General features: G+C 34.6%; 1 protein-coding gene across 1 annotated transcript in view; it reads right to left on the bottom strand.

Annotated features, from left to right (window-relative positions):
• Nucleotides 1-333: 333 nt before the first annotated feature.
• The window catches only part of LOC123549845 (NXPE family member 3-like), a 170,636-nt gene continuing 157,304 nt past the window's right edge, over nt 334-13,665 (bottom strand). Inside the window, exon 7 of the mRNA XM_045338285.2 lies at nt 334-1,393. Within this exon, the coding sequence (XP_045194220.2) occupies nt 711-1,393 (683 nt within the window). The 3' untranslated portion in view covers nt 334-710. The remainder of the gene's footprint in view (nt 1,394-13,665) is intronic.

Below are 13,665 nucleotides of genomic sequence, written 5' to 3'. Positions count from 1 at the left end.
GATATTTTCGCTCGAACAGTTATTCAGGAATCTAAACTTAATATCGCAATATATAGGCTTTTGCTGGTATACTTTAGTTACTTCAACCCGTAATACACCATGCATAAGTTTTACTGCCCCTCTGACAGTGTGAAATTGCAGCATGTGTAAATACTTGATTTCTGCATCAACCATTTACTAACATTTCAAAGACTTGTGCATCTTTACATAAGTTTCTTTTACCCGGACAGTACATGCAGCAACAACACTTTTTATCCTAGCAAAGCCCCGCATATCCAAAACCGAAATTTATGCCCTATTAAATGAGTTTAGTTGAGAAACGTTGCTTGATAATCAGTATTTTTGACAAGCCGCATTTATTTCTGTAAAAATGTGACGTAAAACAAAAGGTACATGCACTCTAGCACTACAGCATATTGTAAAATCGCATAATTCCGTTGATTCGTATATATATCAGAAGAATTGCTGCAAAATGACGAAAGGCAAGATTTTCTTTTAATGACATACTCAGCAGTCAAATGTGATAATGCAAAAGCTGCCATGCTATTTACGCACATTGTATAGATACGGAGAAAACATGTCCTGATTATACAACAAACATTCTTTCATATCGTGCTTCCCGATTGCTTTTCGGCAAGTGTCTAAGTGTTCAAATCGAAATTATTCACGTATTTAAATAGATATTAAATGTTTCAATACATACATAAACATTAATGTCTTTCTCTGCGATCATCACATATGTAGTTCAAGAATGTTTCAACCATAGCAGATACCAACATTGTGTTTGGATGTAAATCCTTATTTTTTGTTGCAATTGTTGCATCCCTGTTATTTAGGGGAATTACTTTTTGGCGAAGCCCATGCAACACTTCACGTATAATGAAAGTATATAGAAAGCCAATATAGTCTGGCTGCCTTATGGTCCAAGTTTCGTATCTCTCCTCTCGATGCGTGTGGGGCAATTTTATAAAAATTCTAAAAACACAATCTTTCAATTGTTCCAAATACCGCCGTACCGACAGCATATTGGCAATGAAAAACTTTATACTTTGAAGCTGGATATGTGCGTACAAATGAATAACTAAAATACGTTTGCCTGTACTTTTTGAACAGTTCAATTGATCGGGCAATGTGTTAGCAAAAGTAATGTTCGTATTAGAATCCCTAGCTGCAGCTGCCGGAATGTTATGAGGTATATAAATCAACAATAAATTGTATTGTTTGCAATAAGCCTGGATCCTTTTAAAAAATCCCTTACCTTCTGGATATATAATTGTACATCCCAGGAACAAATAATGAGATTGAAAATAATATAACCACTGGCGAAGTGTTGAGTCTCCCCAAAAGTACAAGGTAGTGTTGCGGAGACATTCTCCTACGCTTTTAAGCTCTCCTAAAATGGAAATAAAGAACACTGTATATTGCAAATGTTCGTAACATCTGTATTTCATTTTGAATATATAATAACTACTTTTAATTACAAAGTCACTTTTCGAGGTCAATAAGATGTTTAATTATCTTATCAAATATAGATCACTTTACATACGACTGGAAAGTAATATGATTAGTTTTACTTTTCTTTTTGTGCAGTTCACCTAAATACAGTAATTCTATGAACTATATAAAGGTATTTGATTTTTGGCGACTATAAAGCTACTCAGTACTACGGAATTCAAATCAAATAACTACTCGGACTCTGTGACAGGACTGGCCGTACCGGCGACAGTAACAATCAGAACAAATCGACACCCTTTACAATATTTACAAATTTATTTACATAAGATGATTATTAACAATGAATAGATGATATGAAAAAACAAAACAAAAAAAACTGATTATAAGAAAGAAAGAAGAAAAAAATCAAAGTTCAGTATCTCTGATACAAAGTCCGACACTTCCATTGTAATGTGACGTGGCACAGTTCTTTCATTTAATTGCGAACTTTATGTAGCACAAAAAGAATATATAACATATCTTCAAATCAAGTCCCTTTAAACCGTGAATACGTTGATTCATTTTTGGCTCCCTATGGTTGTAGGTGATTGCATCCCTGAGCTGACTTCAGAGGATAACAAAAATCATCGTCTTTGCGGTTTACGGCACAACCATGGGACGAAAGCTCTGCCCTGGGAAAATCACATCCAGGCGAGTGAAGACAAGTGAACCTCGGGCATTGTACTTCCGGGTTATGACATCACCAGGTAAAATCGTCTGGCGTAAGAAGCTAAAATATGTAACATGTGGTAAGCACAATAGCAAAACAAATAAGTCAGAGCATAAAACTGCTCCTTTGGGTACACCATACCTCCGTAGGCTCCCATAAATAATACGTGCTATTTATACAAAATATATGTGCTACTAAGTTCATACGTCACGTGATTAAAATACGTCACTAATTACTTCCAGTATTACAAAAATTACTTACTTAAAAGACTAAAGTTAAAGTATGAAAAAGATATGAAAAGTTTATGATTAAAAAATATAGTAATGGAAATGATAAACTGCTATTATTTACAACTACAAATTAACAAAATTCAATGTAAATCAAACGTTATATCATAGTTGGCATCCATATAATATCTAATGCCATATAACAAAACGGATATTGTATGTATATGCTATAGACTGGCAAACAATTTCATAATACAATAATATATTACATACATGATACTAGACTTGCCACATATATTTATACATAAAAATACAATGCAGTAATAGCGTTCCATAACAACGAAATGTTTGATATATGTTTTTGAAACAGAGTACTTTATAAATATCATGTTACAAATTTCAGTACAAATTTTACATCTTATATAAACGAAACATTTTACATTCCTCTTTCAAAATAATTTACAAAAGTCTGAAAAATTTAATAAATTATCATGACATACCGAAACTAGCCAAAATCATGTGCCGAAAAGTAAATGTTACAGAATTCTGTAGAATGCACAAAAATTTACCAAATAAAAATCGTAATGCAAAAATCATACAAAAATCTAACAAATAAATTTCTTACCTCGATCGAGCATAAATTTCTAGCAAGAAAAATTAATCAGACATAGATTCGTCTATAATGTCGGAAGGTGATGTGTGACAGGAAAGGCCGTACCGGCGACAGTAACCATCAGAACAAATCAACACCCTTTACAATATTTACAAATTTATTTACAAAAGATGATTATTAACAATGAATAGATGATATGAAAAGAAAAAAAAAACTGATTATAAGAAAGAAAAAAAAAGAAAGTTCAGTATCTCTAGATACAAAAGTTCTTATAGTTCCATTCTAATCTGACGTGACACAGTTCTTTAATTTAATTGTGAACTTTAAGTAGCACAAACAATATATGACAACATATCTTCTAATCCAGTCCCTTTAAACCGTGAATACGTTGATTCCGTATTAGCTCCCTATGGTGGTAGGTGATTGCATCCCTGAGCTGACTTCAGAGGATAACAAAAATCAGCGTCTTTGCGCTTTACGGCACAACCATGGGACGAAAGCTCTGCGCTGGGAAAATCACATCCAGGCGAGAGAAGACAAGTGAACTTCGGGCATTGTACTTCCGGGTTATGACATCACCAGGAAAAATCGTCTGGTGGAAGAAGCTAAAATATATAACATATGGTAAGCACCATAGCAAAACAAATAAGTCAGGGCATAAAACTGCTCCTTTGGGTACACCATACCTCCGTAGGCTCCCATAAATAATACGTGCTACTTATACAAAACATATGTGCTACTATGTTCAAACGTCACATGATTAAAATACGTCACTTATTACTTCCATTATTACAAAGATTACTTACTTAAAAGACTAAAGTTAAAGTATGAAAAAGATATGAAAAGTATATGATGAAACATTATAGATACGGACATGATAAACTGCAGCTATTATTTACAACTACAAATTAACAAAATTCAATATAAATCAAACGTTATATCACAGTTGGCATCCATATAATATCTAATGCCATACACTACAACGGACATTAATTAGATGTGCTATAGACTGGCACACAACTACAAATTACAATAATATATTACATACATGGTGCTAGACTTGCCATATAGATTGATACATAACAATACAATGCAGTAATGGCGTTCCATAATTAACAAAATGTTTGACATAAGTTTTTGAAACAATGCTTTACAATTATCACGATACAAATTTCAGTATAAATCTAACATCTTATATATAAATGAATCATTTTAGATTCCTCTTTCTAAATAATTTACAAAAGTCTGAAAAATTTAATAAATTATCCTGACATACCGGAGCTAGCCAAAATCATGTGACGAAAAGTAAATGTTACAGAATTCTGTAGAATGAACAAAAATTTACCGAATAAAAAATCGTAATGCAAAAATCATACAAAAATCTAACAAATAAATTTCTTACCTCGATCGAGCATAAATTTCTAGCAAGAAAATAATTCAGACATAGATTCGTCTATAATGTCGGAAGGTGGTGTGCGCAAGGCATATCTAGTCCAGTCTATTTAAAGGATAATGTCCCGCCAAATACTAAATTTCATGGGATTCACGCATAAACTCTTGACTATTTGTATTTCCACGGGATTCACGATATAGCCGGGGAATCTAACTACTTTGGCGCGGATTTAAATTGACAATTTGAGGCCCATTATAGTGGTTTTGGGGATAAAAACATAAATTACTGAAGTTTATAAAATATCAACTTTCTTATTACTGAACAGAATTTAATGAAATTTACATGGAAATTTAAGTTATGAAATACAGAAAAACATGAGAGGTATTTTATGCGTGAAATCTAACATTTACCTCAATAACTCAAAAATTTACAAAAAGATGATGCAATACCTGCATTTACAATACAGATAAAATAAGGCCCGTATGTCAATTTGTGACATGGTGTGCGCAAGGCATATCTAGTCCAGTCTATTTAAAGGGTAATGTCCCGCCAAATACTAAATTTCATGGGATTCACGGCTAAGCCGTGAACTCCGACTATTTGTATTTCCACGGGATTCACGATATAGCCGGAAAATCTAGCTACATTGGCGCGGATTGAAATTGACAATTTGAGGCCCATTATAGTGGTTTTGGGGATAAAAACATAAATTACTGAAGTTTATAAAATATCAACTTTCTTATTACTGAACAGAATTTAATGAAATTTACATGGAAATTTAAGTTATGAAATACAGAAAAACATTAGAGGTATTTTATGCGTGAATTCTGACATTTACCTCAATAACTCAAAAATTTACAGAAAGATGATTTGGTACCTGCATTTACACTACAGATAAAATAATGCCCGTATGTCAATTTGTGACAGACTCAGTGTTGTTATATATTCTGGTACTTTTGGAGCAAAGACACCATTAGTAGGGTTTGTAAGGTGTGACGCATTTGATTTCCTTGGACAAACAACACGCCGCTGCCCATACGACCTACTTTTCTATCATTTCTATCGTTATATCTAAAACTATCATTTAATAAACCTAAACATTTCAAGCAAGAGCAGTCAGAGATTGGCACTCATTTATCAGATTGAGCCCTAGTGCACAAATATTTAAACATTTTATAAGCATCATCTTACACTGAGTTTGAAGTAGAAATTATGAATTTGTGCAGAAGCAAATTACAGTAAATGTCGTTTATGAACATTTCATTTAATCACTCTTATCTTTTGGGAGACATTTTAAGCTAATTTCATGTAGGTCTTAATTTTTTCATTACATGCAACAGAACTTTTCATTCTTATTTATACTCTGTTCTTCGTAGTCTGCATATGTATACACAAATGCATTTAATGCATTTGTATATACATTTGCATATCAGTCATTATTCTATTTATTATTTCCAATTTAATCTGTCTATCCCGTCTGAAAAAAGAAACAGTTAATAAGACGTTAAACTATAAGTATATCATATTTCTGAGAATGCTGATTTAACAAATATAGCATTGAGCATCAAACTTCATAACCACTGCCTGCAATATTCTTAATTCACAGGTATATGTCAGTTAATACACTTAAAATGCAATTTAATCATTACAGATATAGGTATAATATGTATAGAGGAAGGAAGTGCATTGTTTCTACTGATCAGAAGTAATGTATTTGTCAACTTCTTCATATGTTCAAGTTCAACAATTTTAAATTTGCTATTTTGATCTATTTTTCAAATATCAAATATATTTTGTGACTTACAAACAAATTGAATAGTGTTGAACTTTATAAAGACGAACTGGTTTTATCCATTTTCACATACCCACACTGGTTTTAAGTTTCACAAAGATATCTTTATTAAGAAATAAGTAAAAAGGCTTAGCAATCTACAATTTAATTAATGATACACATTGGACCAACTTTTATTCACGGAGGGGTACCTGGGGTCTTTCTGGAAAGTCACTATATGACCTATCATGTGTCGGTGCGACGTTAAATCCACCCCAACTTTTATTCACAGTCATTTAGTCAGCGCTTATCTAATGTTTAATTACCATTAAACTTTAGTCAAGTGAAGTGCACTGATTCTCCTACGTGTCCTTGCTATTGTATAAACATTCAAAAACACTGATGAATTTCCTCGTTCAAAATACGCAGTCTATCCAAACCTTAATTCAAATTCATTACGTTTGCCTACGAAAGGATGAGTTCCGGCAAAAGCTTCGACATGTACATAGTTTTGTCTCAGGTAGTAAACTCAAATTGACATTGCAATAACCTTAATATTTTGCTATGTTTTTTAGCCCACTCTTGATTTACATTTGTTTATTAAAGTTAATAGAATATTTCAAAAGATTTATTTTTTATAACCAAGCGGGTAATAATGTGTTTAAACAAACAGGTGTAATTTCGTAATGCAACAAGAACCTGTGTACCAACAAATTTTGCAATTATTCGTGTGCAACCACTTGGAGCTGTGTGTGGCAAGCAGTAAGGGTAATCAAGTTTTACGAAATAGTATTTCATAACGGTCTCCTTTGGCAATTTCAGCCTTATTTATTTAGAAATACATTTAGGCCCGTATTATTGTATTCCTTCTATAATTGTAAACGTAAATTTCCTGCGTCATTATTCTGGCCAACGTTCTTCTGATGGAATTTAGCAAAAAAAAAAAAATAATAATAAATAAAAAATGACTGACACTTCCGTAAGCTACTGCGCACAGTCTGCAGGTCAAATGTGAGACATCTCGATTTGTTTAAATACTCAGTATCTTGTAGAAGATCAATTATAATATATTCAAATTTTAGGTAAGGCATTTTTTGTACAGTCATGACGACGGAGGAAATCCGTCAGTATATTCCTGATTTGTTTTTTATCAACTTCAGTAAATTGTTTAATATGTGCATGGTGATCCCAAGAGTGGGTTAGGGATATCAATAGATATCGAAATAAATGTACAGGAACATATTCTACTAGGCGTTAAAACACAGCCAAATATTAAGCAAAAGGAAGACATTTTGCGACAGCTGTTGTTTCCTGAAAATAAGGACTGCGAGGGTATGGCAGATGGTGAGATCTGGGACTTTAACGGAGAAAGGACAAGACACACTTTCTAATCTTAAAAACTATGTTAATAAGGGATTACTTCTGAACTCCGCAATGCCATTTCCGGTGAGCAAAGTACCTGAGAATCCCTAAGTGTACCACTGGGGAGGGAGTACACCCAGCCTTCAGTCATTATCCTTGTGAGAATATGGCATCAATCTGGTATAAAGATGCCCCGGTGAAAGCTGATTCTCATGTCGGGTGTTCCAACAGCACAAATTCTTTTCCACGCAATTACGGTAATCGGGTAATAATATAAACAATACTTATCAGGCCCTAGGGTCTAACTCTTGGGTCTAATCATGTCTTCTCTAGTCTTAAAGTTTATTCGACATAAAGGGAAAGCATCGGCGTTATTTGTCAATTCCATTTTATGCACCCACCAACATTAACATCCGTGCATGTGACACATTACCGTGCTTGTCCAGAACCTCGGTGTTCTCCACAGGGGACACCGCACTTAGAAAGTCCATCCGGGAACACGTCCTGCAACTTCAACGACGGTTATTGTAGGTTCACCTTATTTAACCCAAAGGTCCGTGTTGCCCTCGAGCTGAAAAGCCTTCCATGGGCCCCTAATACTGGTGCCATCCATCTACAATGCAGACCACAGGAGACCCATCATATGTCATCCGATTATGTTGAGAGCCGCCTGTCATGACTTCGGCGAGCCGCTCCGATATAAGGTTTATGTTCTTTAATCTGTTAGATTTAGAGGTCCATCCTAACCCACTCCGAAGTCATAAGTCTCGACGAGATCAATAGGTCTTACGTACTCCTCACCACGGGGTTACTTTGCAATCAAACGCAAAAGTCTCTCGGGGTTCCACGGCTACTGAAGGGTTTGAATTACGATGGTCGCTCAGACTGGAAGACATTCAGGTACTCTTTTGAGCGGTACGCACAAGTTAGTGGCTAGGATAAAAATTTGCAAAGATCAGCTTTGCTGAAATTTAGTGGATAAAACCGACGAGTATTTGGCTATTAATAGTTTTAGGCAAACTTGTAAAAATTTTTTACAGACATTAATGATACATAAAGTCAATACTTACTTGGTCATCCCTTGTAATAATTGCTGTTTGAAAGTGTTTTATGTTTTTACATTTATACATTCGTATGATTGATAATGTATAGGCTGGAATCCTCGATCACAATAAAGATTAAATTGTGATATCAATTAGAGGTATATTAAATGCATGTTATGAAGAACTGATAAATGCTTGCATCAACGTTTCGGTCCGAAACTTATCCGATGGAGCTTAAGTCATCTGCCATCCAAAAGGCTGAAGAGTGTATGGAAGACTGAGCTTGAAACCGCGCCAGTTGCAGGCTTTTCTGGAAAGAGGTAAATAGTTCCAACTCAGCCTTGTAGAAGGTGGGGAGAAACTTTCTGATTTAATCATATTTTATTGCTTCTGAACACATAATACATAGCACATATGCCTAATAAGTAACAAAAGCCAATACGTTGAGCTACAAGTTATTACAACATTAGAAGTTAGCCCTTCCCAAATGCGTAACATTAATAGAAAATGAAATATGAACAAGTGTATTAGTTAAATTTAGCATTCCTTATACAAAGATATATGATATAGTAATGATAGTGATAATAATTACAAAGATAAAAAGATGAAGGAGAAGAAGAAAAAGAAGGGAAATATTATGATGATGATATCAGTGTAGTAACAAACTGATAACAATAATGGTATTTATTATAATAATTACACGATGATAATTAATAAGTTTTAGTATTAGTCAAGTTATGGTTGTAATCATTATAGATGAGTTATAGATGAAAAGAAACAAATATGCTGCTCCATGTCCCCGAGTGCCTACCCAGTAATCACAAACATCCTGTCCCAAAGAAACGTAAAAATAACAAGAGGACATAAGAAATACATTATGTACTGTCGAAACGTCTTATGTGTTTGATATAGTTTTGAACTTCTATGAAGAATGTAGTGTTATCTTCTATAGAAATATGATCATTGCCGTATAATAGCTTATTGACACTTTTAGAGAAAAGACATTTAGAGAAAGTTCAATTTCGTGTATATCGGAAGACGAAGTGGCAAGAGAACTATCATCTGCAAATAATCGTGTCGTACTTATAAGTGAATCTGCGATGCCGTTAACGTAAATAAGAAAGAGAAGAGGACCTAACACTGAGCCTTGAAGAAGACCAGCTTTAAGCTTTTTAGAGTCTGAGAAAGAGGAATTAACAAAAACGTCTTGGCTGCGATTTGAAAGATCGAATATATCTTGTTCCAAAATTGTTATACCATTTAGCAATGAGTCTGTCGTGGGAATGAAAGATGGAAGAGAAACATTCGAATCATCTAAATTTGAAATAGACACAAACTAATTATTCAGAGTATTTGCCTTTCCAATATCATACACAGAAAAAGTTTGAGCATTATTTACAAGGGTTGGGATAATGTTATTTCCTTTTGAGTTTTCTTTGACTAACATTTTAACAATTTTCCAATATTGACGCGGATCTAGGTTGGTGAGGTCATTCAAGGTCAATTCTATATTACTATAAGATAGCTCTTTTGCATGTTTAATCATATTATTTACATTTTTGCGTGTACATTTATATTTGTGCCAATCAGATTCTTTTCCGGAACGAATTGCGGTGGTTTTCAGTCGATCACGTTGTCGCGATGTTTTACGTATCTCTGAATTGTACCAAGGCTTGTTATTAGGACGGACAGTAACAAAAGATGACGGTATACATGTTTTTGCTAATTCTAGAAATTTGCTAACAAAAGAGTCGCATGCGTTATTAAGAGTGTCGGGGCCTCCGTGGCCGAGTGGTTAGAGTCGTTGACTTCAAACCATTTGCCCCTCATCGATGTGGGTTCGAAACCTCATTTGGGGCGTAGAATTCTTCACGTGAGGAAGCCATCCAGCTGGCTTACGGAAGGTCGGTGGTTCTACCCAGGTGCCCGCTCGTGATGAAATATGCACGGAGGGGCACCTGGGGTCTTCCTCCACCATTAAAGCTGGAAAGTCGCCATATGACCTAAAATTGTGTCGGTGCGACAATAAACCCAACAAAATAAATAAATAAATTAAGAGTGTCGTCGTATAAAAAGGACGAGTCAGTTGCTTGTGTCAGATTAATAAACATTTCAAAATCGGCGCGTTTATAATTCCATACTTTTCTTTTAAAAGGTATATTATGTTGGAGGTTAATTTCAATATGTACATATGTACCGTAATGGTCGCTTATATAATTTTCAAAATACCAGCCTTGAACATCGAAATGCCATTTGAAACGGCTATTGGGTCGATTAAGGTACTAGAGTTATTAGAGACGCGTGTTGCTTCTGTAATAAAATTAGTCATGTTGTATATCATGAGCAAGTCGTTAAATTTTATATTGGTGTCACTAAGTTGATTTTCATTTACATCTCCAACAAGAATAATGTTATTTGATATTTCAATAGCTTTATCAATACATACAGCCAATCTGTCCCAAAAATCATCAGTATAATGGGGATGTCTGTAAATAGTGCCAATAAGGAAAGTATTGTTACGATCCTTAATTTGTATCCAAAGAGATTCAGGTAATATATTTTCTAATTCTAATATTCTTTTTTGTCACAAGAAGGATGAAAGGTAGACTAGATATCCCCCAGAATGAGAGGTGTTGTCTTTATGAAACATTGTATCAAAACCTTCAAATTGTAAACTGTCGTTACTTATTTCGGCACACAAATGAGATTTAGGGAAGCATAAAATATCGAAATCTAAGAAATTATCTGAAATATATTCTAATTTATGTCGTATGCTACGTATATTTTGATGGAGTATCGATAAACAGTGATTCGAGTTCTTATCCGGACCTTGGTTCTACTCAACATCTCCTGATAATAGTAACAATTTAATAAGGGTCAGTATGTAACAGATATTGGAATAAAATAATTCTAAAGTTCTATTACAACCGTTAAAATAAGGTGTGTGATTTTTGTCTGTGTGCGAAAGAGCTAGAAAAATGTCAAGACATACTATATATGTAATAATGAAATATGGCCTCAATTGCAGTGCGGTAACGATTATTAATCTCAGATAATGTAAGCTTCTTGTTACAAAAGCGTTCACAGATTTAAATGGGTAATATATAAAATTGAATTTTGCAATCCTTATTCCTCTACAGTTGAATAGCCCCACAGCCGCTCTCCAAGAAGTTAAGTCATTACCTATTGGGGAATAAAATCACGTCATTGATCAAGGAGGGAGACCACAGGGCTATTTCATGCGTGTGTAATCTGGGCAAGGTGAATGAGAGAAAGTCAGGAGAAACTGATCACCAATCACTCCGTGTTCGCAACATTAGGGAGTGCAACAACCACAGTGTTCCTACACAATCCAAATTTAGTCAATCCCCTAGTAGTTATGGGACAGGTTTGAAAGAGGCAAGTCTTTAGATGGGGAATCCCGAACTCTTAAGGATTTAGTTAATGCCTTAACTCATTAATACTTGCAGCCATATTGCCGCTTAATTAATGGTATCTAGTTTCCGATACATTCCTGAGCCACTTATCAATTTATCTGCTTTGTATGCATGTTGATTTTCACTGATAATCAATAGTCCATAAGATCTAGGCATCCTTTGATCAATATTAGGGACAAACAAAATAACAGAATCTGATGAATAAAACTGAAATTTTCACATCTGATACTACAATTTATGATCTATTCAATAATTTAAAATCTGTTATTATTTTCATTTACAAAATTGTTTCATAGGCCAACTGAAGTAACATGAATATGGAAAACTGCAATATTCAAGAAAGATTGCACATAGAAAAACAGCCATTATTTGCTTATTTTATATTTATTCAAATATCATCTATTGCTAAACTTTAAAGCAAATGCCAATATGAAAGAACATAATTATACTGTATTTAATAAAATTAAAAATACTGAATCAAAACGAATGACTCTGAATGAGAAGATAAAACAGGCAATACCTAGAAATAACTTTCAAGTTCCGATATTTAGTGATGAGTATATTGATAATACATGCTTAAATGATAAATAGTTTGATTGTTTCGATCGCTTCCGGGTTTTATATATCTTTAGAGTAAAATATTTACATTGGTTGACTTTGACAGCAGTCAAATCGTTAGTACTCTTACAAACGTAAAATCACGTCACGCGGGATACAGTACTATCAGGCGGATAGCGCATTTATGCGTTCCTCGGAATACACGCCTGTTATCTTTTGATGGATAAATACGACATGCGGTACTCGATAAGAGTTAAAATGAACGCATAAATGCGATCTGCGTCCTTAATGAGTTAATAAAGAATCAAGAGGATTCAAGAGACAGGCTGAACAGATTAAAGTTGTATAATCTGAGCAAAGTCTCCAAAATGACCAGTTGTTTAATTCTGGGAATCTGGAGCATTTCTAAAGGGATTGCCCGGAAAAAGAGATTGTTTCGTCGCATGTTTTGTTCTGACGCCGTGTAAATTTAAGGGGAATTCTGATAGTAGGATTAGGAGCGTCATGATTTTCCTGATGTAGGGGTCGAGACTATATATTCCTTTAGATACAAGGTAAGGAAAGGGGCAGAAATGCCATGAGTATGAGTTTAGAAAAGTTTCTACAATTTTTAGACCAGAAAGATCTTGAGTGCATACCTAACCAAGCGAGTCAGCCAGGGAACTCAGAACCCCGGGGTTGGATGACTGTTTACTAGAGTTAGGAACTACGGAGAAAAACATCGTCACTCTTCAGTCGCCGGTGCGTAACCGGAAAAGTAATTTTTTCCGAAGAAATGGGTAGCCAGCATCGTACTCATGGAAATAGTCCCAGTAGGGTGGGTGCACCACCTACGACATATCTAAATCCATGTACTTGCAGTCAGATATTGGCGATGGACGGTCTAAGATATCTTTAAGACAACCAAAATTATTTTTCTTGTGTAAAATAGAGGCCACAGTGGTGTGGAAAGCAATTTGGAGGCAGTGGTCGACGCTGCAGCTAAAATAGCCCTGATCTCGGATAGAGTATTCTACACAATTCGCAAAATATTGAAAATTCCCCTGACTTCAGGACGAAACATGAAAATAAGGTGTATGGCTTTGGGCCCTGTTACA

The sequence above is a fragment of the Mercenaria mercenaria genome, chromosome 6 (genome assembly GCF_021730395.1).
Source record: "Mercenaria mercenaria strain notata chromosome 6, MADL_Memer_1, whole genome shotgun sequence".
Taxonomy (NCBI): domain Eukaryota; kingdom Metazoa; phylum Mollusca; class Bivalvia; order Venerida; family Veneridae; genus Mercenaria; species Mercenaria mercenaria.
This window is presented reverse-complemented; position numbering and strand designations above follow the sequence as displayed.